The sequence below is a fragment of the Harpia harpyja genome, chromosome 14 (assembly GCF_026419915.1).
Source record: "Harpia harpyja isolate bHarHar1 chromosome 14, bHarHar1 primary haplotype, whole genome shotgun sequence".
Taxonomy (NCBI): Eukaryota; Metazoa; Chordata; class Aves; order Accipitriformes; family Accipitridae; genus Harpia; species Harpia harpyja.
In genome coordinates, this window is record NC_068953.1 from 25,160,934 (window position 1) to 25,188,688 (window position 27,755).

Genomic DNA, 27,755 nt, shown 5'->3' on the forward strand with positions numbered 1-27,755 from the left:
GTAAGGAGGAAACAGGAAACCGTCCAGCGGGGGAGGGTGCCCGGGAAAGTCCCTCACAGAGGAGGAACCATTCTCTGGGCATTCCCGTGCGAGCTCTGGGAAGAGCTGTTTGTGCTCTGGGAGTCCATTCAGCCACCGCCGACGCATTTAGAGCAGCTTTGTTTTCTGCCGTTGCCTTAAAACGAAACCTCGCCGGTCATCAATATTTGTTATTGAATGTTACGGTCGCGTTTGTAGGCAAAGCATTACAGTCATTGCGACACGCCGAGACACGAGGCGGTCGAGGTTGCTTCATACCTGGTAGCCTCTTACAGAAAATGACCCATTTTTGTTTGTTAGGAGGCGGTCGAGGTTGCTTCATACCTGGTAGCCTCTTACAGAAAATGACCCATTTTTGTTTGTTAGGAAGGTAAAGTTTAGTTTATAACCAACGATAACGCTCGAAGGAGGGCTTGGGTTGGTTATTTTTGCAAGGAAGAGTTACACCAGCCGTATGGTTGAGGCAGTGAGTATTAGTCATGATTTCCTACTCGCAGGTGTGAGGATGTTTGGGAACGTTCTCGCGCTGCGGATGTGTCCTGTAACAGGGTGCTGAGGGTGTAAGCTTCAAACCAGTGCTGCTGCAAAACAAAAATCATCTCAAAAAATGAAATTTGGGAAAGAGTGAAAGGAAAACAGTTTAGCTCCTGAGCACCACGCTACAGATAGCAATAGGCGCTTCTGTGGTTTCCTTAAAAAGAGACGGGAACCTTTCGAAAAACAGGATGATACGTCCAGGCTCATTTGCTCCGAAATTTTCTTCCTTAGGCCACTGAAAACTTAATTATGGGGGGAGATGGCACTGAAATAATTCACCTGAAAGTAGTTCTTTCAGAAGAAGAATCAGACCAGTGTATTTCTGTGGATTTTGAGGCTACAGAGGGGAAATGGCTTTAAAGGATTTAAACAGTGCTCGCACCTTAAAAAATTTGGGTTCTTGTTCAGGAGAAGTCCCGTGTAAACAGGAGTGACTTTGGCTTTGCTGATCATTTCATGAGGCCTGCACAAAGTTTAGTGCTAATCAAGGCCTGCGTTACATTTATTTCCACTATTACTATCTTGGATTAATTATTGTTGCCTTTTATTTAGATTGCAAGTCCATGAAATCTTTTGCGCGGAGTAAATATTTTAAATAAAGATGTATGAGATTTCTAGGGCCCCTGCAGGTGTAAAATAAAGGTTCGAGTACTCTTCTACCTCAAATTTTGCACTTCTATAACTGTTGAGTTTGGAGAATTTAGTGTGCTTTAAGACAAAATACTCCTATTTGTCTTGTCTTGCCTGAAACTTCCACCGGCAGGTAAATATTTCTCAAAAAAATTTGAGCACAGCCTCCTATGCCTCTGCTAACGGCTCTGGTTTCCCATGACCTGCATTCATGTATGTCATTTTCAGATAAGAAGGAGGCACAATGCTGACTAATGCCGCTTTTTTGGAAGGAAAATGACAAAAGCTGTTTGAGACAGAAATAGAAGTGCCAGCACTAAATGATGGATGAACAGCCGGTAGCAAAGGTGGCAGCTCTAACGTTTCCTTGTATTTATGGAGTATTGAAATGACGAGTGTTATCTGGATTTGTTTCTCTAGGCTGAATGCTTATCTTCAGATTCAGCAGTTCTCTGGGTCCCAGGACAGGGTCTAAGAGAGCGGACTGGTTTTGTTTAGAGCAAGTGAGTGTTGCTCCCTCCCCAGAGCTGTTGTCTGGAGCGTGGGGCATGGCTGTGCCCCTCACCCACCCCCCTGCTTCCAGTCTGTTCCCATATTTTGTCTGACAGCACTTGCTCCTTATTAACATGACTATAGCCTCTTTGTGCCCCCATCAGAAGAAATCCTGCACCAGAATAAATTTCAGAGGTGACAGATTGGAACAGTTTGACCAGATGACGGCACACAAATGTCTCTGAGATTGGCAGCACCTGTGGCTTTGCACCTCTTTGGCTTCGGCCCTGGGCAGGGGCAGTGGCTGGCACTGTTGCCTGCTGGCTTCTGGCTCGTCCTCTCTGGATGTTGGGCTCTGGAGTGGAGATGAGGGATTACGTGTAGACTCTGGGAGGGAGGAGGCAGTGGCCACAGTAAGCAGTTACCTATCTTTGCCTGTCCCTGGAAGCTCGTATTGGAGCCTATACAAAAATGTGATACTCTGTTTTGTGGAAAGCAAAATAGTGTGACGGTCCTTCCACAGGCAGTGCCATGTCCACTGAGACTGGAGTCCAGACAGGAACCCACAGAAGCCAGGAACGCTGTTCCAGGCCGTGGGGGTAAAAGCACATGGGTTTCTTTGAGGCCGTGTCTTGTCAGAGCACCTTCTAAGGCTTTTCCTGTCTTTCACCACAGGCTCTGACTACAGGTTGATTTGGCAGGTGATGGGAGGCGAAGCGGCAGATACCTCTCTGCTCACCCGCTGCCAGGGGAACTTTTGCGGCCGCCGGGTTACCGCGTTCTCCATAGATCTGCCAGACGCAGGCCAGCACGGGGCAAAGCACCCCCACGGGAAGGTGCCGGGGGGGGCAGCTGCCTCCCAAGAAGGGCCAGGGCATGCCGAGCCCCGGTGCCCACTTCGGGGTCTGCGGGCCGGAGTGCCTCAGCCCCCTGCCCTTCTCGGGGAGGCAGCTGGGCCCCCAGCCGCATGCTTCGCACGGGGCTTTTGAGCCCAGCCGGGTGCTCCGCGGGTCTGCAGAGAGCCCCCCCGGCCCTCCCCGGGCTGAGGCTCGCCCCGCTCGCCGTGACCCCGGCGAATCCGGCGGGGAGCCCGCGGCCCCCGGGGACTCGGAGCCGGGGAAGACCTTTGCGTGCGGGCAGCGGGGCTCCCCCCGGCCCCCAGCATCTGGGCGCCGGTCGCAGAGAGACGTCCAGGCTGGAGGGATCGTCCCCGGCTGGGAGGAGCCAGCGGCTCCGCTGCTGTAAACAGTGCGGGCACCGCCAGCGGTTGGAAGATGGATATAAATAGGGAGGCGGAGGGGAGGCAGTCGGAGCGGAGGAGCGGGAGCTGCCTGCGCCTGCCTGCCCCTGCCTCTGCCTCTGCCTCTGCCGCCTGCAGCCGGGGTGCCCGGCAGCCCGGGTCGGGAGCTCCCGAGAGGCGGCGTACAAAGTTTGCGGCTCGGCGCTGCCGGGGATAGGTAAGCGGTCTTTGCAGCCGAAGTTTGAAACGCGCCGGTGCTTCTCGTCGATCTGCCGCTGGGGTTTTCTCCTCGCCGGCTCTCCGTTCGTACTGCTGTTGTGGTTGCCTCGCCGTGTCCGGGGTTGTATGGAGCCGGGAAGGGGGGAGTTTTCTGTTTTCGGTCTTGCTAACGTTAAGCGGAGGGGGGGGAAAAAGAAAAAGAAAAAGAAAAAGAAACAAACCCCAAAACACATCAAAAGCGAAATGTGCCTTTGCGCCGGCTCCGTGCCAAGCCGCGGCGAAGGACCCGGCGCGGCGCACGTGTTGCGGGCGGGGGCTGTCCCGCGGCTCCGCGGCTGCGGGCAGCAGGTAGCGGCTGCGAGGGCAGCCGGGACGCGCCGACCGCGGGGAGCCCCGGGGAGCCGCGGCTCCTCCCGCCCTTCGCGCCGGACCCGGACTCGAACCCGGAGTCGGTGCCGGTGCCGGCGCCGCCGCGGGACGCGTCGGGGAGCAGCGAGCCGCGGCAGCGCATCAGGTCGGTACCGCGCCCCTCCGCGCCCTTCCGCGCCCCTGCGCGCCCCGCCGCCGCTGCCGCCGCCGCCCGTCTCTTGCAGGGCCCTGCCCGGAGGCCGCCCCGCACCTCGCCCCGTGGCGACCCGGCTTCGACACCCGCCGCGCCGCCGTGGTGGGCCGGGGGGCGGCCCTGCGCCTGGAGAGCTCCGCCGCCTTCCACTCCCTTGTCATCCGCGACGGAGGTAAGTGGGGCCGCCCGCCCCCTCGGGGCCGCCGGCTGCTCCCGGAGCCCGGGCGCTGCGGGGCGGCCCGGCTGTGCCTGCCGGCGGGTGTCACCTCCCGCCCCCGGCGGTGCGCGCCCCCGACCCCGCTCCCGTCCCCTCGCCCGCCAGGGAGGCTGGTGTTCGCCGACCGCCCCCACGGGCCGCCCATCACCCTGCGGGCCCGCTACATCCTCATCCACGACGGCGGGGAGCTGCACGTCGGCTCGGAGCGCTGCCCCTACGGCTCGCGGGCCACCATCTCGCTGTACGGGCGAGCCGCCGAGGGGGCGGCCGTGGAGGGCTTCGGGCAGAAGTTCGTGGGCGTGGGTCGCGGCGGCGTCCTGGAGCTGCACGGCCGGCGGCCCCGCTCCTGGACCCTCCTGGACAAAACCCTGCACCCCGGCGGGCTCCGCCACGGCCCCTACTCCTCCGAGAAGCGGTGGGGCAGCCGCGGGCTCAACCTCCGCATCCTGGACGCCGGCACGGCGCGGGTGCTGGCGGCGGGGCGCTTCGACACCCACCTGCGGCCCGGCGAGTGCCGGCGGCTGCGCGCCTTCCTGGCCCTCCAGGCCCCCGGCAGGCTGGTGGCGGCCGCCGTGGGGGACTCGGCCGCCCGCAGCCTCACGCTGGAGACGCGGCTGCTGCTGCGGGACCGCCTCGGCAGCAGGCACATCGCCCGCCTGGGCTACAGGTGAGGCGGGCGGCGGGCGCGGGGCGGGGAGGCGGGCCCGGCGGTGGCGGGGGGGGGACACGGGCCGGGCCGGGCCGGGCCCGCGGCGCCACCATGGACAGCTCCGCGCCGGGGCCGCCGAGCCGCCGCGGCCGCCTGGGGCTCGCCCCGAGGGAGCGGCGTGAGCGGGGGCTCGGCCGGGCCGGGCGGGCAGGATGGTGGGATCCGGCGGGCACCCCGGGCCGGGGGAGGGCGCGGTGGAGGGAGCGGAGGGGAGGAGGGGAGGCCTGCCGCGCTGCGCCCTCCCCTCCTGCCCCGGCTCTTTGGGGGCTGGAGGGCTCGGGCTGTCGCTCGCTTTGCTCCCTCGCGGTCTCCTGCAGGCAGCCCTGGGCGCTGGTGGGGGTCCTCGGAGGGGATCGGCTTTCCACCGCGGAGGATAAGCGGGAGTACCACGGGAATGGAACGACGGGGTTAGCCGTAGCCCAGAGAGACTTCCTCACCTACGATGGCACCCGTTTTACTGTTACTGCTTTCAGCGGATGGATAAAAGGTTTGGTCTTCCCTGACGATTGCTTGCCTTCTGCTGCTTTGCTCTGCTTTTTGTGGCCGCTGGCAATCTGACAGCGCAATGATAATAAAACCGTAGTCTTTTGCTCGCGTGGACGGTGACCACACTAACCGCAGCACTCTCACAAAGTAACATTTTAGCTGCCTACAGAGAGACGACACTGACGTACTTAACGGCTGGAGCACTTCTATTGACACAGAGTTATCCAGATAAAAATTAGACTGATAGGCTCTTTGGCTAATTGCATGACTCTGTCGTGCGCAACTGTGAAAATAATTGATTGCTTCATTTTTCAGGGGTGCCTCATCATGGATTTAAAGTGGAAGTGTCCAAAGGAATAATTCTTCACTTGGTGGATGAGGTTACAAGCTGGTTACCTGGTGACCGGATCGTCGTTGCCAGTACAGATTATTCTATGCACCAGGCTGAAGAGTTTAATCTCCTTCCTTGCCCTGAATGTAAAAGTAATCAAGTGAAAATCGATGGTACGAAATATTTTTATCAAGCTACCCGTGCGTGGTAAACATTTACGTTGTCTTGTCTTTTACATTCTACATTTCCTTGTCTTTTTAGCTAGTTTTTGTTCCATAAACACATGGACACATATGAGAGCTGAAGGCCCCAATATTATGTTGGGACTTGAAAGTTTGACCAGAGCCAGCAGTCCTTTGTAGAAGCCAGGGGAAGTGCTGATCTCCTCTGGGCTCAGATACTAACAACTGGGCACGTCCCCAGACTTAGTGATTGCTTAAATGAAAGGTGTGCACTTGCTGAGAACAATGCAATAACGAAGATGCCGTGCTCATCTGAATAAAAGGTTTCTGATTTTCACAGGCAGCCCACTGTATCTTCACATTGGAGAAGTCATAGATGGCATCGATATGAGGGCAGAGGTTGGTCTTCTGACTAGAAATATACTTATTCAAGGAGAAATGGAAGACTCCTGTTATGGACAAAATCAATGCCAGTTTTTCTCCTTTGATACATTCGGAGGACATATTAAAGTGAGTAATTTTTAATGCATACACCTGTAGGTGGTTTCAGATAGTTCCTGTCCCGGTTTGTAAACAAGCAACTAGAATTGTGTCTGGGGAAAAAGTATACTTGTCTGTGAAGAAGGGAAAAGTTTTTTGGCCTGTTTTGCAAAACTAGACTTGCAACGAGTCTGTGCTATTTTCTTCACCATGTATGCAAAAATGTACCCTTCTCTGGGCTAGAGGGGATTCTTTAGCAGCATCACTGTCAGTAGGGTCAATGTGAAGTTACATAGTTCACGAGATGTCACTGAAGAAATTGTGCTTCCTGCAGAGCAAACCTGCTCCTTTCATGGCTCAGAGAAGTGCTAGGTCTCGCCCTGTTGTGCTTTGCCTTCTCTTGGTTGTCCCATGTGGTTTTGGTGGAGGTGCAAAGTTTTGCTGTTGCAGGGGCTTTGTGTAAAATTACTCCACCGCCAGTTGGTGGAAACTGGGGAGCTGTGCAGGCCTTGCCTAAAATCACTTGACAGAGATAAAGTTGCCAGGAAATAGACCCTGGTGGTAAATGCCAAAGGTACCTCAAAGGGATACTTCCTGTAGCTGGCAGAGGTACCTTGTCTGTAGCCGTGTCACACGCGGCTATTGCTAAATACTGCACATGCTGTTTGGCAGCAGTTCCTTGGCAGCCCCGTGCCTGTAGGTGTGCAGCCGCTGGCACACTGCTCTGTGGGTGCTGTGCTGCTCTGAGTCAGAGCAGGGAGCTGACACCTCCTTCTGGGATCAGGCCCTGTTTTACTCTGTGAGCGTATTGCCTAACGAGAGGGAAAAAAAGGTGTTTTTCTTTTTGCGTGTGTTTATGTCGTAGTGCCTTACTTGGATCTACTTTTGTCTCAACAGATCCTAAGAAATTTTAGCTCTGTTCACATGTCAGGAGTGGAATTAAAAAACATGGGGCAGCAAATCCTGGGCAGTTATCCTGTGCATTTTCACTTGGCTGAGGATGTGGATGAGAGAGGAGGATACGAACGCCCAACGTACCTCGATAACCTGGCTATCCACCACTGCTTCTCTAGGTGTGTTGCCATACATGGAACTCATGGCCTTCTGGTAGGAGACATATTTTTTTAGTACCAAGTTCATTTCTTTGCTTAGGCACTGCCGAAGAGTAAGAGCCATTTGTGATGTAAAGAGAAATCAGAATATTGAAACAAGGCATCTTTTCCCCAAGAAATGTCCCAACTTGTCAACTTCATTTGACTGGTGTTCAGGTTAGGACAGCTCTTTGAAATGAATTTCAGATTCTTAGTATTGCCCAATTAATATTATTAAAGGTGTGATCAGATATAGTGAAATCTTTGCCATGGTTATTCTGGACAGTTTGTGAAAATAGGAACTTTCATTTAAAATTAAAGCAATAGGCTTTAAATGGACCCGACTGAAGCAACGGACCTTTAATTTGCAAAGGAGATAGAAAAGACAGCAGTTGTTCTAGTCAGGGCAATGTGAAATATATCCAAAAATATTCACATGACAAAGGGAATGAAATATGAGAGGGACAGACCCAAACGGCTGCTTCAGTGCCAGAAAAGCCCTCAGGAACTTGGCTTTTACCTAGATCCTCACAAGGGCATTGTGGAGAGGAACTTAAAAAAAACCACAAAAAAGCCATACGTGTCCCAGCTGGAAAAGACAGATTCCCGTGCTAGTCCCAACAGGTCCGGTTGCTGTGTGCTCCGCAGAACCCTGAACGGTGTTTTGGTGTCTGTGGGCATTTCCTCATTCACCTGATGTATGCTCAGGCAGAGACACTCCCTGAACTATCCGTGACCTCCCGTGTTTTTCCTGACAACTTTTTCTCAACCCTGGACGTAAAGCTGTGTAAGACATGACATAGATGCACTCTGGTGGGACCCTCCAGTGAAAGGGTCCCCCCAAAATGATGTATTCACGAAAATGCGATGCTGGACTTGTACACCTGGGAGCACTTTTCATGTACCCTAAACTGGATTTGTGTTGTCCAGATCACTCAAAATTATTGATTGCTTTCTCATACACGTGATTTGCTGTGGCTGTAGAGCCTGCTTTTGTGTACAGAGCCCTTAGGTGGCAAGAGACTTGCCCAGTATGTGTGGATGTAGTTTAACTCAATTTCTCCTCCTATTGGTATTAAACCTCTGGAACTGAAGGAACCTGCCTGGGATGAAAAAATGAAGCCTTATGCTAATATTGGTCCTGAGAAGAATGGTGTGTGGTCTTGCTCTTTATCAGAAGTGAAGTTGTAAAGGGTTTATCTGGATGTATGGGATGCTATAGTTGTGAAATCAAGAACCCAAGTGTGAGATCCAGCCCCCTCCCATGTGACTGCCGAGGGCTTTGAGTCCATGAATCAGTGAATAGATTTTACAGTGAAGGTTAAGTATGTGATTCTGTGGAAGAATCACATGGTTTCAATACAGTCATTAAGATAAAGAGTAATTAAAATGTAATAAAATCCTTGCTTTAAAATAAATTAAAATAATTTGCAGTTCGAGAGAAGAGCACATGTATCAGAGCAAGGCAGTTAAATAACATAGGTGGGTACCCATTTCAGCATCAGATAATGAAACTTCAACCCTTGAGGCAGAATAAACCAGATAAGTGGGTTTTTCCTCCTCCCGTCTTGACAGTTTAGAGGATGTAACTTTAGAAGTACGTTGCCGGAGTGCTGTGGTTTGGGCTTAGCTGTGTACGGGTTGTGCAGTGCTTTCTGTAAGGCCCTTCTCCCATCTGCTGCTCCCGTGTGCCAGGCTTGTGCCTCTTTGCAAGCCGGCGGCAGCAGCGCACGCAGCTTGGGTTACTCACTGTGGCTGGGAAGCAGGCTGCGACCTGCCTCTTGCTGCCCTGGCACACGTCAGGCATACACAGACTACTGTAGTCTTTCGTGTCTAATGTTGCAGTGCATAAAGGTCACTTATATTGTGTTGCTGAACTATATATAATTCAGCATTTAGAGGCATCTTAATCATCTGGTGTTGGACACACCAGCGGGGCTGTAGCCTGTGCTGTGGACAGTGTTTCATGCTGGCACATCCAGTAATATGCTGCTGTCACAGTGCCGCAGGTGGGCTCGTTTCCAAGCTTGTAGTTTCTATCTGTGATATGCCAGAATTGATCAGTTACTGGGGGTTTGGTCTAATGGCATAGAACCTTTTCTTTCAGTACAAGTGTAAGTGATCTTTAAATTATGTTATTTCTGGTTAGGAGAGTGTTCAATGTAGTTTCGTGTATGTAAGTTTTCAGGGCTGCCATGCGATTCTGAAGCTGTGACTAATCATATTAATTAAAGCTAAAATCTGGTTTCAGATACAAGGCTGGTTTTTAACGCAGCTGTCTGAAGCAGAGATTAGCCAAACTTCAGCTAAATTCAGAAGAATGGAGCTCTACAATTGAAATGCTGTTTAAAACAGCGAGCGGTTTGTCGTTACAGTTTCTTTCCAAAAATAGTCTTCCACGGCCTCCTTAGCACAGCTTCTGCCCATCATTTGGAAGAGTAGAAGTAGCCAGGCTTACTGTTCTTAGCAGGCTGGCAAGGACACTTGCATTTTTATCTAAATCCATTTCCTATCTGTATTTCCAAGACTCAGCTGGTAGGGACACGTTCAGTCTTGCTGTGTGTAGGTTCTCCGTTACTCCCCTTGTAGCTCACTCCGAGCTACTGTACCTGTGTGCAGGGTCTCGGTGGATTTCCAAAACTGTATCAGTTAGGAGTTGGGTACCCAGTTGTGTTGTGCCTTATTTTTAACTCTCTCTTGAACACCTCATTGAGGCAGAAACAAGAACAGCAGATGACAAGTTTGAGGGGTGACTGCCAAGAAAACAATGAAATCCAGTAGAGATATACCTATGGGGACTATCCTGCTTGTGACTCCAGATGTTATGTACAGTCACAGCCCGTTAAGGGGAAATCACAGGATATGACTCTGAAATGGATTTAGTTCAAGTGTCCCTCTGTATACAGAAATAACCAAGTAGGTTAATATTAGTTAATCTTGCAGTCTTACACGGACCTAACTCTGACGTCAACAGGAATTTTGTATGCCTGAAGAGTGAATAAATATGCTGACAGGGATCATTTGAGTACAAAGTTAAGGTTTCAGTAAGATGTAGTAACAAATAGCTGGTATTTTAACTAGCCTGATTTAGTATTTACATTTAAAAGAAGGATATCTGAATTTATCTTCATAAGGCTGTACATCAAAGGAGGCTTTTGCTAAGTCCTCTCAGTCAAATTAGGGTTTAATGCAATATCCCTGTGCATGTCAATTAATATTAAATAGACTGAAACAGTAAAATACCATCTCTGCCCACGCTGATCATTACAGGAACGAAGGGGCCCTGCACCTTCTGAGAGTGGAGGAGAAAGAACAGAAACCTCATTAATATAAATTACTTCACATGGTGCATTTTAAATAATTTCTTATTTTATTTGGGAAGTGTTGCAGTCATGAAAATTTCTGGATTAACCATCCTAACTTGTTGGTTTATCACGCAACACACACTTACCTTTATGCAGATATTTACTCCATGACACTGAATCAAATATTCTCTCTTAGAGCTGAGGGCAGTTTTAAATCCAGTATTTTGCAATTTTCCTTCAATTATGCATGTGATCTTCCTCAGAGTAATTTTAATAGCAGTTTCACTGTATAAGAAGATCAGTCCACAGTTATGCAAACTGCATGTAGTTTGAGTTAGCTCCAGGACTGATGTCTATGGAGGCACTGCTTGCTGCGCGGAGGGGCGGCAAAACCATTCTGTGAGTGTTTCAGGAATTTATTGATAAGCAAAGCACATCAGTTATAGTTCCTATTACTGTTAGCATTACGATCTATGGCCTGCATACTTTTTTTCCAGGTAAAAGACACCATTGGCTATGACACTCTGGGGCACTGTTTCTTCCTCGAAGACGGGACGGAGCAACGCAATACTTTTTATCACAACTTGGGCCTCCTCACAAGGTCGGGGACGATCTTGCCTTCGGATCGCAACGAGGCTATGTGCCTTGCCATCCGCAGCCATGTCTATGGGAATTATGTTCCTGTGCCGAGCACCGACTGTATGTAAGTGCTCCGGGAGCTGTAGTCAGGTTTTGCACTTATGTTGTGCTTTATGGCTGGGTCCCAAAGAATGCTGTGGTGAAACTTTTGAAAGATGCTATTTGATATTAAATGAAAACTTGTAGCTTTTTCTATCATTTCTCATTTTAAAATAATTTAGCTACTTGTCCATGTTTTGCTTGTGAAGATATCTGTTAACACCTGCACGGTTCCTAAGCAAGGAATATTTGCTGCTGGTTATTCCTGTCGCTGTTTCCTAACAATCATAAATACGTTAGAGCACTTTGCTCATTTCTGAACCCCTTTCAATTCTTTTTAAGTAGGATGTTGAAGGCTCCATGAAATCTGTCTGATAAATGCAAGTTGCTTCAGCCCTGGTATGGGCTGGCAAAAATACCACTTACTACAAAGGGAGTTTTTGCCTTTTTTCACCAGGGCTGAATTGGGGCTGGAGCATCTAGAGTAAATTGGTCAATAGTACATGAGTGCATGGCTATCTAGAGTGCATCAGGAGATTTAGTGAGAATGCAGAGATTAGCATAAACTATAGTGAGCATCATTTAACAATAAACAATATCCCGATATAGCTGAGAAAGTTAGCTTCTGTTTTGGAGACTGATGAGCGGTAACATGGACACTCAGGGACCCAGGTGTTGGTTGGGCTAGTGCTTGCAAGCAAGAACACAGTTTAGCCAAGGCAGTTTGTATTTTCATGTTTTCTGGAAGAGGATGCAGTGGCCAAACTCTACTTATTTTTATTGGCATAAATAATCCAACTGAATTAATAATAATTATTGCTGCTGAAATGCTGCAGTTGCTTGTATGGTTAATACAGATTTATTTTGCACCAATTTAGTGGTTCTGTTAATCCAAAGGAGTGTGGATTCTTGATTATGTAATAGTTAAGGTGGATAAAAAATGATTGAGATTTTTCTGCTTAGAATGATCAAATTAATTGGTACGATCATGAGAAAAGGTTTACAGTGGTTTTACATGTGGTCTTTATTACTGCAAAAGATGTTATCAAATGAAGTAAGACAACAGATGACAGTGTTTTCATAGCTATATCTGGTTTCTGTTTGTGCCACTACTGATCTTCCCTCTGAAGCAAAAACTCCTTATTTGAACAAACGTCAAAATAATACCTCCTTAATCTCCTGCTTAATGAGCCATTTGCAGCTTGCAAGGACATTTCTTTTGTTTTCCCTGTAGAAGCTTCATAAATCCACAGAGAATCCCCTGCCTCCTGCCATTGCCCCTGAAGTTCCAAAAAACAAACCAGAAGTTCACTTTTCAGACATTTTCCAAAGAAAAAAAAAAAAAGACATTGGGTTAGAGTATGGATTTTGTGTTAACACTCTCATATAATTTACAATAGGTTCAACATGTGGCTCCATAAATATACATGTCTGACATTACTAGATGGTTTCTTTTCCTTAAAGAGTATCATTAAAAGGTTGTGTGGAGTTTTAAAGTCAATAGGAGAGTTGTGGCTCAATTCCAGTTCAGTGCTATGAAAATGTATCCCTTCCTGTTTGGTAACTGCTTAGGATCATTTTGATTTTGATTTTTCAGGGCTGTCAGCACATTCTGGATTGCAAATCCAAACAACAACTTAATAGAGAATGCAGCAGCTGGTGCTCAGGTAAAATCATTTAATGGCAAGAGCTACGCTTTGCCTCCAGTTCCCATGTATTCTACTCTTACTGATGTCGTTAGTGTGTGGGCAATGAATTTTTAGTAAGCCGTCGTAAAATTTGGATATGTATTTCTGCAACCTTTGTCTCTGTTAAGAACAAGTATTTGCCTACACTTTTCACACTGATTTCTCCCACAACTGTAGCTGGAAATGGTGTGTGATGTCTCTTAGTAAATGTTGATTTTTATTAGTAGTTAATAGTTAAATGCCCAATAAAATTTTATATTTGTATATATACTGTCTACTTGTTATTATCTCTGATGTTTACCCAAATCATGTTTGTGTTTAATGTGCCTGTATAGAGGAGGCTATGTTTTCTAATAAACCACCTGAATTTCACTCACAATATATGCATTTTTGAAATCCATGTGTATGTGCCCCGGGGACCCACCGTGCATGCCAAAGGATAAGTAGCGAGGTGTAAGAGTATGGGCTGGTGTGTGTCCCCTGGGACTCAAACCTTTGGCAGGCTCAGGTTACAAATCTGGCCAGCATAGTGGGAAACCTAAGTCCCCAGGATAACCTGTATCATTAATTGTACTGTCCCATTTTTTGGACCTCCCTTTGTCTTTTAGGATGTTGGGATATGGTACCTCTTCCACCGGGTTCCCACTGGACAGTCCGAGGGGCAATATCCAGAGGGACAGGCTGAACATACCCCCTTGGGAGTATTTTACAACAACAGAGTCCACTCCAATTTCAAGGCACGTGGATGATTTTTATATGTTTCTATCAATATAATAGCATGGCACAGGGCTGACCATGTGTGGTGCTCTGAAATCAGATGATCACAGGTGTCTTACATTTTGATAAAGGTCTTTTAACACTGTATCAAGACACAATCAACTTTTGGGGGTGGTGCTCTTTCTAATGATTAAAGAGGGAGCTGAGCAGAAGGGGGGTCCCATTTCAGGCACTTCAGTTGGGTGCCTGTGTTAGACGGGATGTGTGCAGGCCATAGGTACAGCTACTACTGAGATTTAAGGAAAGACAAGCAGGACACTGAGCACTGCTGTTGGCCACAGTGGTGCAAGGATATAGGGGGATGAGCAAAAGTCGTTTCTGCCATGGTCTGCTCATCACCTTTGAAAAATGAGACCAAAAATTCAAGGGTAATTCCAAGAAAAACACTTCCCCCCAAATATACTATTGACATGAAAACGTAACCTGTAAGCTATAAAAAAACATTTTTAACTTATTTCTCAGGATTCTAGATTGAAATCAGCACTATTCTCTGTGCCTTGTATATTTTACATCTTGGTCCATGACAGCTGCTGCTTTCACCCAAAGCCTTTAAGTTGGCTACAGCAGCTCATGTTCTCTTTTGACTGTCGGGGGACTCGTCACTCTTTATTTAAAGCCTTAGTTCTTAGCAACACTCTTTTTCCAAAAAGTTATCAAGAGCTTGGCAGAGTCCCTTATTGCTTTCTGCGAGGGAGAGAGAGTGGGAGTTCAGTGCCTTGCTTTGGGTCAGAACACAGCCCAAGATGCTGATGCATAACATATGGCAGGGCAGGCTCTGTCCTGACTTCAGTGCGCTACATCCTGTGCTAATGTCGTGCTGAGCGGTGCCAAGTGACACTGAAAGGGAAGACAAAGCCCAGGCTGCAGGCACTCGCTGAGCCTACACGCACTGGCTGCCCACGTTCATTGATAAAAATCTGGGATCTCTGGTCTGTGTTGGGTGGTCTGTTAAAATAATTGGAGTCGTGTGCATTTTCAGGCTGGTTTATTTATTGGAAAAGGAGTAAAGACAACGAGAGCCAGCGCTGAAGATCCCAGAGAGTATCTCACTGTCGATAATGCCAGGTAAGCACATGCTGTATGGCTAAGTATTTTGGATAGTTGTGTTGCTTCTTGGCTTCTGCATTGTATTTAGCGGATCATTAATGCCTCATTATGGCTGGAGCCTGTGAAAAAAACACACAAGCTATCTCTGATGTGCAGAGGCAAATACTTCATTGCTATGCACTGAATTGTTTGTGTTATTGCTGACCAAAAATGATACATGTGCACTTGGGGTTATGAGGACTAAGCAGTGAAGCACGTAAAAGGGGATCCAGATCCCATTAGTCCATTAGCGGGGTTTGTAAACTCCAACATTTCTTATTAATTACTTAGAAGAACTTACATCTGAAAGATGACGTAAGAGACTGCTGAGACTGGCTTAGGATTAATGAGGAAAGTAAAGTAGCCTCAAAGCTTTTTGTCAGCTGCTTTAAAATCTCTGAGGTTCCTTTTGCAGCGTGGAAGCAGGTAAATTAAGGCCATTTTCTCACTCACTGCAGCCCTGTGGGTCTATGGGGGGAGGCTGTGGCAGAAATCAGCCACTGCTCCTGGTCAAGCTTTGGCTTTTTTCCTCCTCCATAATACCCTGTCAATGCCACATATGATGCTCCCATATGGCTGAAGGGAAAGGGTGACTTTGTGTCCCTTTGTGAGACTTCCCTGCCAGGGTCATCCCCTTGGGCACTGAGGAGGCGGCACATCCCTTAGTACATCAGCTGGAAGAAGTAGGAGGTGAGGGTAGACTCAGAAAATGCAAAGGTGATATTTTTCCAAACATGGCACAAATCTACCATTAACAGCCAGTGTGGCAAGAAATAGCCTGCAAGTAACTGAGAAGCGCCCGGTTCCCAGGGCGAATCCTTTTTTCATACAACAGCTTCTCTTTCAGCAGAGACAGAAGCGTATGGAGGTCTGGTCTGTACATGCAAGGAAAGCAGCTCCAATTACTCTCTTATCTTTGCTGAATGAGATTCTTGAAAGTGCCTAATTGATTTTCTAGCATCAGCCCAGGGATTCTCAATGGGCCTTGTAAGGACAACTACAAAAGGACCCAAGTGACTTGGGAAAAATGTTTTCTATGCCTCTAAATCACACTGAATCAAATTAAGGAGTAGCTGTGGGCCCACTGAAATCTAGGGAGGAATCACCTGTTGATTTCACTGGGGCCAGAATTTCGCCCTTATGAATGTTTCTTGTTTTCTGCTTTGTACCAAAGCACAGAAATGAAATCAAGCTAATAGCCTGACTCTGATCCAGGGCATATCACCTCTTTAGGCCCATCATGCAGATATTTGGAAGCCAAACGAGGTCTTCCAGGCACGACCTCCTCTGTCCGAGTTCGGTTCCTATGTCTCCTGTGCCGCATTAACTAAGCTTCTTGCTTCAGATTTCGCCCACATCAAGATGCTGATCCTGAAAAGCCGCGAGTTCCTGCCGTGATTGATGGTCTTATTGCTTTTAAAAATAATGACCATGGGGCCTGGGCCAGGGGCGGCGACATTATTTTCCGCAACTCAGGGTAGGTTACTGTAATTACGTGTTGTATCATTCCCCTCACGGCAGACATAAATAGATCTGTAGGTCAAATTCACTGCAGACATTCCTCATCATTTACACCGTTGTGTTTCTTCTGTCCCAGGTTTTCAGACAATGGAATTGGACTCACTCTGGCAAGGTAATTTCTTAAAATGGACCTTCTTCCCATTTTTTGCCCTGATGTAACAGGCTCAAGAATGGAAGATGAGGCACTCCCCCAGTAATTACTGTAAGACACAAGAAAACTTCACATTTCCCTCCCAGACCACATCAGGTCTTCCCTGCGCAGCCGTTAATACAAGGGGCAATTTAGCCTTTCATTCTCTTTGCCTCAGCATATCTGAGGAATACATCGTAATTGCCAAATATTTCCTTTTGGGCAGTAGGTCCTTAACCAGTAGACTAAACATCTGGCTCTGCATTTGGGGAGACTTCTCTTCTGGTCTAGCCTGGTGGAGCAGCATTGCCCATAGCTCATGTGTTGCTAGGGCAGGGTGGCTGGGATGGTCCGACGTGGTGGCACAGCAGGTCTCCTGCCTCCTCTGCTGTTGTCTACCATGCTCCTGCTGCTTTCGTCTCAACCCCTCTTGCAAAAGACCTGCAAGAATAAGCCATATCTAAAGCCCACTGCAGGCAATGAGAATCAGTGATATTTGGCTCTTGCTTCAGGGATGTAGCTAAAAATTTGTAAAGCAACTCAATATAGAGCAATATATATATATAAGGTACAGCTGGCTTTACCCAGACTAAGTAACCTGTATCACTGATGCCCGAGCACTAAGCTACCTAGGCACTAACTTGCTGGTTTCTAAAGAGATTTTAAAGCAGGCTGTTTTACTGGTGCATGTACTTTTTTCCAAATGAAGAAAGAAATTCTACTGTGTCTGTAGTGTAATTAAAAGTGTTAATTAATCAGTTGTGCTGTGCTGCATAGTTACCTGGTGTTTCTTTGCTTGTAGTGATGGGACTTTCCCGACAGACGAAGGCTCCAGCCTGGAGGTTACATGCTCCATTTTTGTTGGAGAAAGCAGCAACTTTGGCTCCCAGGGAGGCCAAAACAGCTACTGGGGAAAAGGGGCAAATGGAGAATACAGAACGCTGCCCAGAAACAAGTGAGTTATTCTGCCATTTCTTGGCGTTAGCATAAGCTAGAAGAAAAGCCTCAGGAATGAATGTGACTACCAACGAGTAATTTATACTGGGTGTTTAAATTATTGTACAGGCCAGAAATAATAAGCATCCAAATAAACACACTCTTCAGGCCAATAGCTTGAGAGCATTCTGGACTGAATGTGTTTGATTTAATTTTCTGCTTAATTTATTAGTCACTAGAGAATGCATTAGAGAATCTGAAAGATACCAAATGGCTTTTGCATAGTGCTTCAGTAGCACAGTGGCGAGCTGATGGCGCAGCTCCCATACACTGTGCCACCGTCCCTCCTGCCAGCGTAGCTGGGCAAACATGGTTGGTTTGACAAAAGAGAAACCATTTTTCATTATTGCATCTTATTTCTCTTTCAATAGCTGTATGTTATTTTCTATTTTGATAGCAACACAGCCTCCTGTCTAGCAACCGTGGTGCCTACCCATATCCCCATAGCAAAACATGCTTCCCCAAGCCTAAATTCTACCCTAATATATGTTTTTGGTGATGCTCACCAATTATTAAAGCCTCTGTGAAGAATATAAAATAAAGTAATCAGCAGTACTCAGCAGACATGCCACACACACAGCCCTGACTGTACATGTCTCAGCCATAAGTGACACAGGAATGGGTTCTGTGTAGGACAGCAAGAATAATCAGAGCTATCCTTAGTTATTATCGGTGTTGTTATTTTAATTGCAATTGCAAAAAACTCCTTTGCAGTTCAAACAAGCTCTAATCATCTGTGATATTGTTAAGCAATGTACTTTTGGAAAGGAGTATGCCAAAACATCTGATATCTGTCCTTTCATTATGCCATAGTGCAAAATGGGATGTAGGGGTTGTATCAGACCCAACTACTGAGAAAACAGCTCTGGAAATTGAAGAAGAATTATTTGGTCAGGAAACACTGTTTGTGCCTGGTGTTTCCAATTGGCAAAGTGTTTCTGGATCTCTGGAGCCAATCAGTAAGAAAAAACAACAGGGCTGGGGGGGAATCTGGGACTCAGTGACCCCCAGGCTGGAGAGACCTGTGTGCCCATGTGCTGTCCACTTTGTGGCTTTCATGTCTGAACAACTCTTTCTGGACTCGGTAGGCATTGACCTACCCTTCCATGCCACTACTAGCCAGCTTCATTACTGTCTGTGAAGCTGATGGAGGCCACCCTTTAATAAAACACAGCTGGGGCCAAGCAAAACTGGGTACCTTCTCAAAACAAACCATGGAAGGGGCAGGTCCTTACCTGTGACTCCAGTGGTGTCTCCTTCAACCAATACTGCAGAAATCACTTTTCTCTGTGAAATGCTGTGGACTAGGTCCTCGGGATCTCATATGAAATGGCTTGTACAAAGAGGAGAAACTGTGCTGCACCACTTGGTACTTGCTTCCAAGGAGACACTTGCCTCCAGGGAGTCTGACTGATACTGTTTTTTCAATCATGCTGATGTTTTCCTGAGAAACCCGTCTGCCCTGGAACAGGGAACTAGGTGGCAATGCTGCCACACAGCCCTTTCGGTCTTTCATGTGGTGGTGAACTCCTGGGTTCAAGGAGGGGGACAAGGGTTTTAAACTGCTTTACCCCAGCTTACAAGACTTAGGCAAGCTTATGAGTAATTTTTTTTGGCTCTTGAGCCTTATCCTGTAGAGGATGTTCAGCAGAGTTTCACCTTTCATTAACTGTGTGATGAGTGTCCAGATCCCAGTTTTCGGAAAGGAAAGGTGGTTTAGCTACTTGTTAATATCTTTCTGTGCCTTCAGGAGAAGACCCAGAGTTTGCCCAAGCTTTTAACACAGAACCGTATTTGTTTTTAAATCTCACAGGACGTTCCCTATTCGTGGATTCCAGATTTATGATGGGCCTGTCAGGATGGCAAAATGCACTTTCAAGAAGTTCACCCCAACTGTTGACAGATACTCAAGTGCCATCGGGTTCTTCATGAAAAACTCATGGCAGATAAGCCCCCAGAATAATGTGTCACAGATCCTGATGGAGAAAAGTGTAAGTAAGAAAAGCAGAAATGTGTGCTGTTAGATGTGCAAGTTTTTGAAGTTTTTAGAAGTGGTGAGAGATATATCCTAGAGCAGGAATTTCCAAGCAGTGGTGCATGTTACATTGGTACGTACCATCAATTCATTTTGCAACGCTTTTTTTTTTTTTTTTAATGAAGGTTATTTATAAGCCAGTAAAATGTGATGGTATCTTATGCCTGGGCAGACATACATAAAAACATCTGCATTAGAGGAAGAACACCACTCTTAGCTGGTGCAGCATTACCAGCTTATATATGTTGAGGACCTGCTGAGGACCTGGCCTCAGAGGGACACAAATGAGATGTCAGGAGACAGTAAGCTGCAATACAGTTCTTATACAGAAATAGCAAAGCCATGACCCAGTTTCTGGGGTCAGCAGTGAAATTCCTGTTGAGCACAACAGGGACTTCCCTTGAGCTGTGACAGCAGAATGGGGCTCTGTATCTCTGCCTTGGCAGGAGCCGTAGGATGCTGAGCAATTCCAGTCCTTGTCCTGGATTCCTGCAGGGATCGTGGCCCTGCACGCTTGGCTTGGGAAATGATAGATGCCACCTGGCTTGCTCCCAGGGATCATAACCTCTCCTTAGCTTTTTTCAAACAAGGTCCATGCTTGTTAAGATGTCCATGAACTGTAGTAACTTTGGCTTGAGGTTTGACTTTATGAGGAAAATTTCCATTGCTTTGGGATTGACCAATATCACTCCTTCTGGCAAGCAGCTAGTTTGTCTGTCCCCTCTCTGGTACACTTTAGACCAACAACAGGAGGGTATTTCATGAAAGGATGATGTTGATTGCAGTCACTTGACTGCTCCTTTAAAGAAAACACAGTTCCTGTGTATTTCAGTAAAGAGATCTTAGTTACCTTAGATGCTTTAGAGAGCTTTGGAACAAGAATAAGGGCTAATTTGTCATATCTTCTTTATGTCCTCCCTTGGGGAAATGGTTATAAGATGGCCGTGGGGAACATGAATGAGAAAATCAACCTGGAACTGGGGAGGGGAGCTTAGAGGAAAATGGGTGATGAAAAAGTTCGATCAGTGGAATGGAAGAGAGTGGAAATTTTCCTCTAGTAATGGCTGTAGGACTCTGTCCAACAGAATGGTTTAAGACAGATGATATCTGTGCACATTAGCAAAGGGGATGATTACATCTTGAATGGCTGAAAATGCAGCTCTTTAATACAGCTGCATCATTTGAGGCCAATGAGCCTATTAAATATCGCAGCATTTTTTGTCTGAGAGGCAGTTTAGTACTGCAACACCTTTAAGATCTGAGGTTTTCAAGGTAAAAATGGTCAGAAGACTTACTAAATAATTCTGCAAAGCAAATTAAAATAGTACAGTGTCAGCCTATTACAAAAAAAACCTAATGACATTATGCCAATAATTATTTATTGTATGTACATTTCCAAGAAATATCCATTTCTGAAGTTGGTATTTTGCCAACTTAAAAACCATTTATGTTTGTAACCACCTGCATCCCAGCACTTTTCACTTTGATTCTGTTTTATCTGGATTGACCCCAGATGCGCTAAATCTTATTTCAGACTTGAAGGACCACAGTTAGTTTATTGTTTTGTTGCTAATTGCTACATGGGACAATATGTTTTTGGCTAGTTAAGATAGAGCCTGTAGAGTGTTTTAATTAATTTTCCATCTCCAGGCTTCGTTTTATGACTTTTTAAAGGGTAGCTAGGTAATAATTCCCTAAAGGACAATCATTTTACAGTTGTTTTTTCAAGAATAAATTAAACATTACTGCAAGTTGTATAGTGATGACAAAACTATTAGTCATGCTGAAGGAATAATTATATAATTAATCAGACTAATCAGCAGATCGGTTAGAAAGCAATATAATAAAGCCAGTCAGGTCTTGTTTAATTCCAGCATAAAAATAACAGTCAAGTAGAACAGAAGACCTAAACATTACGCTCCACAAAAAGTATTCTTGTTGCCTTTCCGTTGACAAACCTAAATCTCACATATTAAGATATCCATGCATTTATCAATGGCAACATTATTGCTAGGCTTGTTTGTTTGTTTGTTTTAAAACCAGTGCTTTTAAAAAGTTATTTCAAAGCAGTGGAAGTAGTAGTTGGTCTTAGCCCAGCTGAGGGCATGACTGATGGTTATGATCTCCTGTAGATCTGGTTACTGCCAGTCAGTAGGACTTGGAGAGCTCAAAGGAGATGGCCCCAGCCCAGAACAGAGGCATGCCCAAACAGGACACTTGTGCATCATTTCTTAAGAAGACCCAACATATCTCTTTTTAGTCATAAAATAGTAACCCATTCATCCCTCTGTCCTTTTGCTGCACAGTTCCTGTGGAGTCAGGTGAGGAACAAGAGGTTGTACGTGACCTTTTGGGCTCCCATGAACAAGGCCACCTCTGGCAGGTGCAGAAGACTCAAAAACTGTCCCAATTCATAGCCATTGCTAATAGTCCCTCTGGTTATTTTTTTCCTGCAGCCAGGAACTTAGGGTGGATTCAAGCCTGTTCTACTCCTGGCTGTGCCAACAGTACGGCATCTCTGAAATGACTCGTGCCAAAGAAATCCCAGCGGTCTGCGTTGGGTGGGTTTGTGGTTCTCAGAAGAGCTCAGAGGGGCCAGAACTGGCTCCTGGCTGCAGTCTAGCAACTCACTCCTGTGGGATTGCAGTCCTGCCTAGCTGAGAGATCGGCGCTTCCTAATGTTGCCTTTACTATGTTTAGCCTGTGTTGCCTTAGCTCTGGGTTTCTGCATCAAAGCAGAAATTTGCAGACAGTTCATGATGGGAAAAAGAAAAGCAGACACTGAGTTAAAGTGCCAGTCTGTTATCCCATGAAAAAGAGGACAGCAAAAAAACCCCCAAACCCTAAAGAGACTCCTGACCAAAGGGAACTTGCAGGGTGAGTGCTTGCATCACTCCAGCAGAGTAAAAGCCATGCTAAGGAGGGCAGAGTCTTTGGGTGGTAAAATAGAGAAAGATTCACACTGGTTGAAAGTGGTTTCCTTAAAATGCTAACAGTGATACCATGATATGGCTTTTTTTGGCAGCTTGTGCCAATACTTGAGTTTTAGAAAAAGTTGCAAGTTATTATGATGTTTTCCAGTACGTTACTAATCTTTAATATAGAAAGAGTTTTCCACTGCAGTCTTCAGGACTTGTCTGCAGCTGTGTTAGGTGTGCTGCCTTTGGACAAGTCAAGTTAGCATATTCCTAAGAGATTACGTACTCACATAACCATCATCTGTCAGGTCTCCCTGTCAGGCTTCAGACAGGTAATTCAAGTACCCTTTGTACCATATCACTCCCAGGTAGTTCACACCTAATGAAAATTAGGTGTCTGAATAGTAGTGTGGTAGCTAGACACGACCTGTCTCTGCACCTTCTTCCAGCTCATTCCTAGCTCCACATGGACATACCTGACGAGCTGAGTCTTTGTTCATCTGTGTTCACTTAGAAAGAAATATATGTTGCCATAGTTGTAACTGCAAACTCAGTGCACCCCTATCCCATAGTGTACAAAAGTAAGGCAACCTTGAGACTTGTAAAAGAAGTGACACTGCTCATTAACATTTCCATTTCATTTCTGACTTTCAGACTTTTTAGAGGAGTATGTTAGAGATCAGATTAGCATTAGCACCAAAACTGTCTGCTGCTAGATGGAAACACTGAGAGAGTTAATCAAATGTAAGCTGTACTGGCTGTGCCTTAGTTTGTTTTGAAGTACAGCTGACTTTGCTCTCCTCCCCAGTGAAGTGCCCGTTTTTATATTCAACTCCAGAAGTGCACTGTCACAAAGTATTTATAATGGAGCTTTGAGCTGCAGCACAGTGTTTACATTTTTTTAATATCTCCTCTTTTATAAATCAAAATGAAAGAAAAAACCCAACTTTTGGGATCCTCCTACTTTTCCAAGTAGCCCTTTGGGCAAAAATTTTCTGCAGTGCAGTAAGAAAAGTTTTTAAAAAACTCAAAAATACACGTTAAATTTCCATGTGTTTGAGCCTCCTTTAAATGAGACTGCTTCAGGTGTTTGTTTATGAGATTCAGACAAGACAGTAACAGAAAAATGGTTCTAGGCTCTAATTTAAATCTAAAGGAATAAAGACTTTTATTCTGCAAGCAGTTCTTGCTGCAGTGGTCATTCTTTTTAAGCCAATGGGACTTTCCATCTAACTCAGAATCACAATGACCCTCCTATTCTCCTAAGCTGTTCTGTTTATTATTGTTAAAATAAAGCCTTTAAAGCCCTTAGTAAACTTGCAGCCCAATCCTGCTGACCCTAATTCTTACACATGTGCACAGTCCAATTAAAATTAGTTGGGCTAAATGGAACAAATTACAGTCCTTTGGGCCAGTGTGATCCAGTTGCTATTTATGCCGTCTGCTTTTATACACATTGCTGCAGGATTCATTTAGAGTGCTTGACCTGGAGTAAGTATTTTCTTGATTACTTCAGAACTTAATCATCACACACTGTAATAATTTTCTCTGCAGACATTAAAATATTCCATGTTTTTTTCCCGAACATCTGCAGTTTCCTTGTTTTGCTGGATTTTCATATCAGGACAGAATCGTTTACTCAGCTACTGAAAAATCTTGAAAAGAGACCTATGGATAGTGAGGATAATGCTGCTTCCTGTTATTTCTCTTTCCTAAAAAAAATTCTCCAGGGGATATATTAGAATGTGCACAAGAGCCAATTCTGAGAATTGCTGACACTTGTATGAGTTTTATAAAGGTTTTAGGAGGAACAATTAGAAAAAAATGGCACTCACAGAACCACTTAGACCAGCCATTGAAAATATGTGAGAAAGTTCACCAAATATCTAGTAATTTTTATTTCTTTGATCAGCTGTGATATTCCTCAGTAAATTTCATAAACTTCTAGTACTTCCCTACCCTTTGAATCATCCTCTTTCCTTTGCCATGACACAATTTATTGCTGTGTGATTTCAAGGAATACATGGTTGCGTGGGTGCATTTCAAAGAACCAAAAGTCTAATTTTTGTGAAAATATCTCCTGGGATTAAGAAATGAGGGGGAAAACCAATACAGATGGAAATTTTTCTAAATAGACGAGGCAAAACAAAACTCTTTACTCAGACAATGGAGCTTTCTAGTTCTAGCTGTATCACTGTTTTGGCTGTTAAAACACTGCAAACCCAAGTCCTTGCTTAGAGCTAACCAGTAATTTTTCCTCTTATTTTCTCCTGCTAGGTTGGACTGAAAGTGTTTTTTGGCAGATCGGGCCAGTGGTTTGGAAACAATGATAATGACGGTGACAAAATGTCTGTCTTCCATGATCTGGACGGCTCGGTGACAGGGTATCCGGACACTTTCATAGGCAGAGCGGACAACTACTTGCTGCGTCACCCCGGGTGTCTCACTGTCCCACGCTGGAACGGGGTGATGTGTACCGGGAAATTTGCACAGGTAATAGGGGGCTGCTGCAGGCAACGTCCCTGGGCATGTTGGGTGGGTGTCCTCTGGTAGTCTGCTGAGGGGTGATGGAGTGAAGCCTACTCAACACTCCATAAGATAAAAGGTGAATAAAACATTGGGTATAATTTTACTCCTCTCAGTGTTATCTGCCTAATTCCAAGGACTCGGTAAAGCTCCTGTTGTGTCACTGCTTGCAACCCATGGCTGTAAGGAGCCCTGTCTCTTCCCGTTGCCCACAAGAAGCTGCAAGTTGAAATTGAGTTGGGGGAAATTTTGGTGTTTTCTAGTTCTTGCTTCCAGGCATTTGTCCACTCTATCATGGGGCTCTAGTGGGTAAGTCTGGTGAATCAAGTTTCAGTAATGGAAGATGTTACTTCTCTGATACACCCCACTGTGTTCAGGATGGTGAAATGGGTGGCTGAGACACAAACTCACACTTATTTCGGATCCAGAAATCACGGCTGAGAGATGGTCAGTCTTAGGTCAGAGTGGTCTTAAACCTTCACAGCAGTTTTCTTCAGCACGCTTGAGTGAGTCAGAGACTTGAACTGAGATGTCAACACCTTGGTAGAAAGGGCTGCAAATCCCAGGTAACCTTTCAGCAGGGGAAGAAAGAAAGAGGAGAATGGTAAATGGAGGGAAAGGTGACCTCAAAATCAGATTGTGGTACATTGTATGTTGCTCAAATTTCAACAAGACCTTTGCGTGGGGATAGAACATACTGTAAATATGACTTACCAAGCTTTCACAGTCACCTGTAAGAGATCACAGATGGCTGTCCTTGCTCCTCCACTTCTGAAGGGTATTAATGTATTCACCAAAGAGGTATCTAGGCCTGTTTTAAAACTCCAGTTACTTGGACATCTTGCCAGATCTCCTCTCTCCTTGTGTTGAACAAGCCAAAGATTAAGACTATGTGTGGTGGGCACACACAGCACCACGTGGTTTGAGGTTGGAGAGTGGGTACTGGGAGCCCTCATGCAAGATGTGGCTTTTGGAAGGACCATTATGTTCTTCTGACCCCTGAGAAGAGCCCTGCACTGTCAAATAAAGACTGCAGTGGGGTGCGCTGCTGGATATGAAAGGTAAGAATGGATTATGAAGTGATCTTAAAATAAGATCAGAGTTCATGAGATACAGCAGGTGTTATTTATTTGTTTATTTATTAAGAGTCTTCTGTGTGCTTGGGAGCATGCTACAAACTCTTGCCACATTGGGAGTCAGTAGACATTGCCCAGACATCAGCAGGTGCTGCACAGGATGAAACTCTACCTGAAGTCACTGAACACTGGGCAGTGTTAAAATTGCCTCGAGTGGAGCGGGCTCTCAGGTTTCCCTTTTCAACACGGAGTTTTGTGAGCGTGGGGATTAGCAGAGCCTGATTTCCTACAGTTGCACCTCAGAATGAGTTTCAAACCTGGACTCGTGGATTTTCCACACTGGGAGATTTCTGAAGGTACATTCTCTGTGGCTTCTCTGATGTGTAGTAATGTGTGGGCTTGCACTTCGGGTAGTCAGACACAGCACTCTGCTCCCCTTTCTCCAAGGAACTTTCTGCATTAAACTTTTGGGAATGCAATTATCTTTGAGACCTCTATGCCTACGTAACATGTGCACAGTCAAATCCAGATTATTCATGTCTCCTTAAGCTAAAAAAATGTATATGCATTTGCTTTAGTTGCACAGCAGAGAGCAGGAGTTGCTATTTAAGTGTCTACACACTGGGCTTATGACTCCTGGTTTGCTATTGACTAGGCAGAAACAGGATTGGGCCTATTGACTAGGCAGAAACAGGATTGGGCTCCTATGAAACACTCCCATTGAATTAGGATTTTGTCCTTGGCACTTAGTTTTGCTCTGTGTCTCTAGAGAAATGATCCTCTCTGCTCTGGCAAACTAACAGTTAAATTCAGAATTGTAAACAAGTAGGCATTTATATTTTTATTTCTATTAATACCCTCCCGGTTATGGCACTCTACATGGTGAGGCAGTTTTTCCACCATAGAAAATTTCCTTGGCTAGGTTTGGGCAAGCATAAACATTTGCTTCTCTGGGATCTGTTCCTTACCAGCGTTTTTCAACTAATCAGCATCCAGCAGGATGAGTAAAGTTCATATTAAAAGCTTCACTTTATGGGTTTTGGGTAGGGAAATATATGTATGTGCAGGATAGAAGAAACTGGTCCCGTGCAGCAGGATTTGGTTTAATTTGGAGGGTATAATTGTTGGACTATTTCAGCTTAATCCTGATTCTCTGCACCTTCACTAACTGATGATTTATTTGTGTGTTAAATTCTGAGTGTCATACTTCAAATCAAAAGCTTAAAAGAGTGAATCCAATTATGGAGAAAGATGGTTTGCTTTGATCTTAGCAACTCTATTACAAAATCTGTTTTTCTTTTTCCTTCTCATGTAGCTCTGGTAGACAAGAACTTTTATTCTTCCTCAGCGCAAGCAGGTGAAAATGTCCTTTCAGTTCAAGGAAATAGTGACTCCTACATTACTGCTGAACTGAGCCCAAGACAGTCAGCCTAGGGATGGGCTACTTGGCATGGAAAAATGAGTTCCAAGTCTTTCAACTAACATTGCAGGCAAATCCTTTCTGAGCAAAGTGCCTAGAGTTCAGTTAATTCCTTTCTGCTTCGTTTCTTTCATTCACTTTTCATGCTCTTCTTCTCCTAGATGTAACTTGCCCAGGAAAGGAAATGCTTGGGGAAAACCAATTCCTCTGGCAGATTTCTAGCTCCACAAAATCCTGGGGACAGACTTTCTGAGGGTGTTTTAATCTGCCAGCTCAGGTTGACATTTCCACCTTCCTACGGTTGGTTCACAGCCCTTCCTCCTCACTGTCTCCAAGAAGCATCATGCCACTTTCCCCACGTGGTGTCCAAGACCTTCCTTCAGC

General features: G+C 45.9%; 2 protein-coding genes across 4 annotated transcripts in view; both read left to right on the forward strand.

Moving 5' to 3' along the window:
- LOC128150630 (cell surface hyaluronidase-like) overlaps window positions 1-27,755 on the forward strand; it is a 55,858-nt gene that overhangs the window by 1,783 nt on the left and 26,320 nt on the right. Inside the window, exons 2-16 of the mRNA XM_052806983.1 lie at window positions 3,751-3,891; window positions 4,042-4,603; window positions 4,963-5,132; window positions 5,447-5,635; window positions 5,985-6,154; window positions 7,022-7,231; window positions 11,018-11,223; window positions 12,796-12,865; window positions 13,495-13,623; window positions 14,643-14,728; window positions 16,095-16,226; window positions 16,347-16,382; window positions 17,203-17,355; window positions 19,210-19,387; window positions 24,627-24,842. Coding sequence (XP_052662943.1) covers window positions 3,751-3,891; window positions 4,042-4,603; window positions 4,963-5,132; window positions 5,447-5,635; window positions 5,985-6,154; window positions 7,022-7,231; window positions 11,018-11,223; window positions 12,796-12,865; window positions 13,495-13,623; window positions 14,643-14,728; window positions 16,095-16,226; window positions 16,347-16,382; window positions 17,203-17,355; window positions 19,210-19,387; window positions 24,627-24,842 — 2,648 coding nt within the window. The remainder of the gene's footprint in view (window positions 1-3,750; window positions 3,892-4,041; window positions 4,604-4,962; window positions 5,133-5,446; window positions 5,636-5,984; window positions 6,155-7,021; window positions 7,232-11,017; window positions 11,224-12,795; window positions 12,866-13,494; window positions 13,624-14,642; window positions 14,729-16,094; window positions 16,227-16,346; window positions 16,383-17,202; window positions 17,356-19,209; window positions 19,388-24,626; window positions 24,843-27,755) is intronic.
- The window catches only part of CEMIP (cell migration inducing hyaluronidase 1), a 116,630-nt gene continuing 91,676 nt past the window's right edge, over window positions 2,802-27,755 (forward strand). Inside the window, exon 1 of one of the 3 annotated variants that reach the window (XM_052806975.1) lies at window positions 2,802-3,155. The gene's annotated coding sequence lies outside the window, so the exon portion shown is untranslated. The remainder of the gene's footprint in view (window positions 3,156-27,755) is intronic. The other 2 variants (XM_052806974.1, XM_052806973.1) reach the window with 2 other exon arrangements.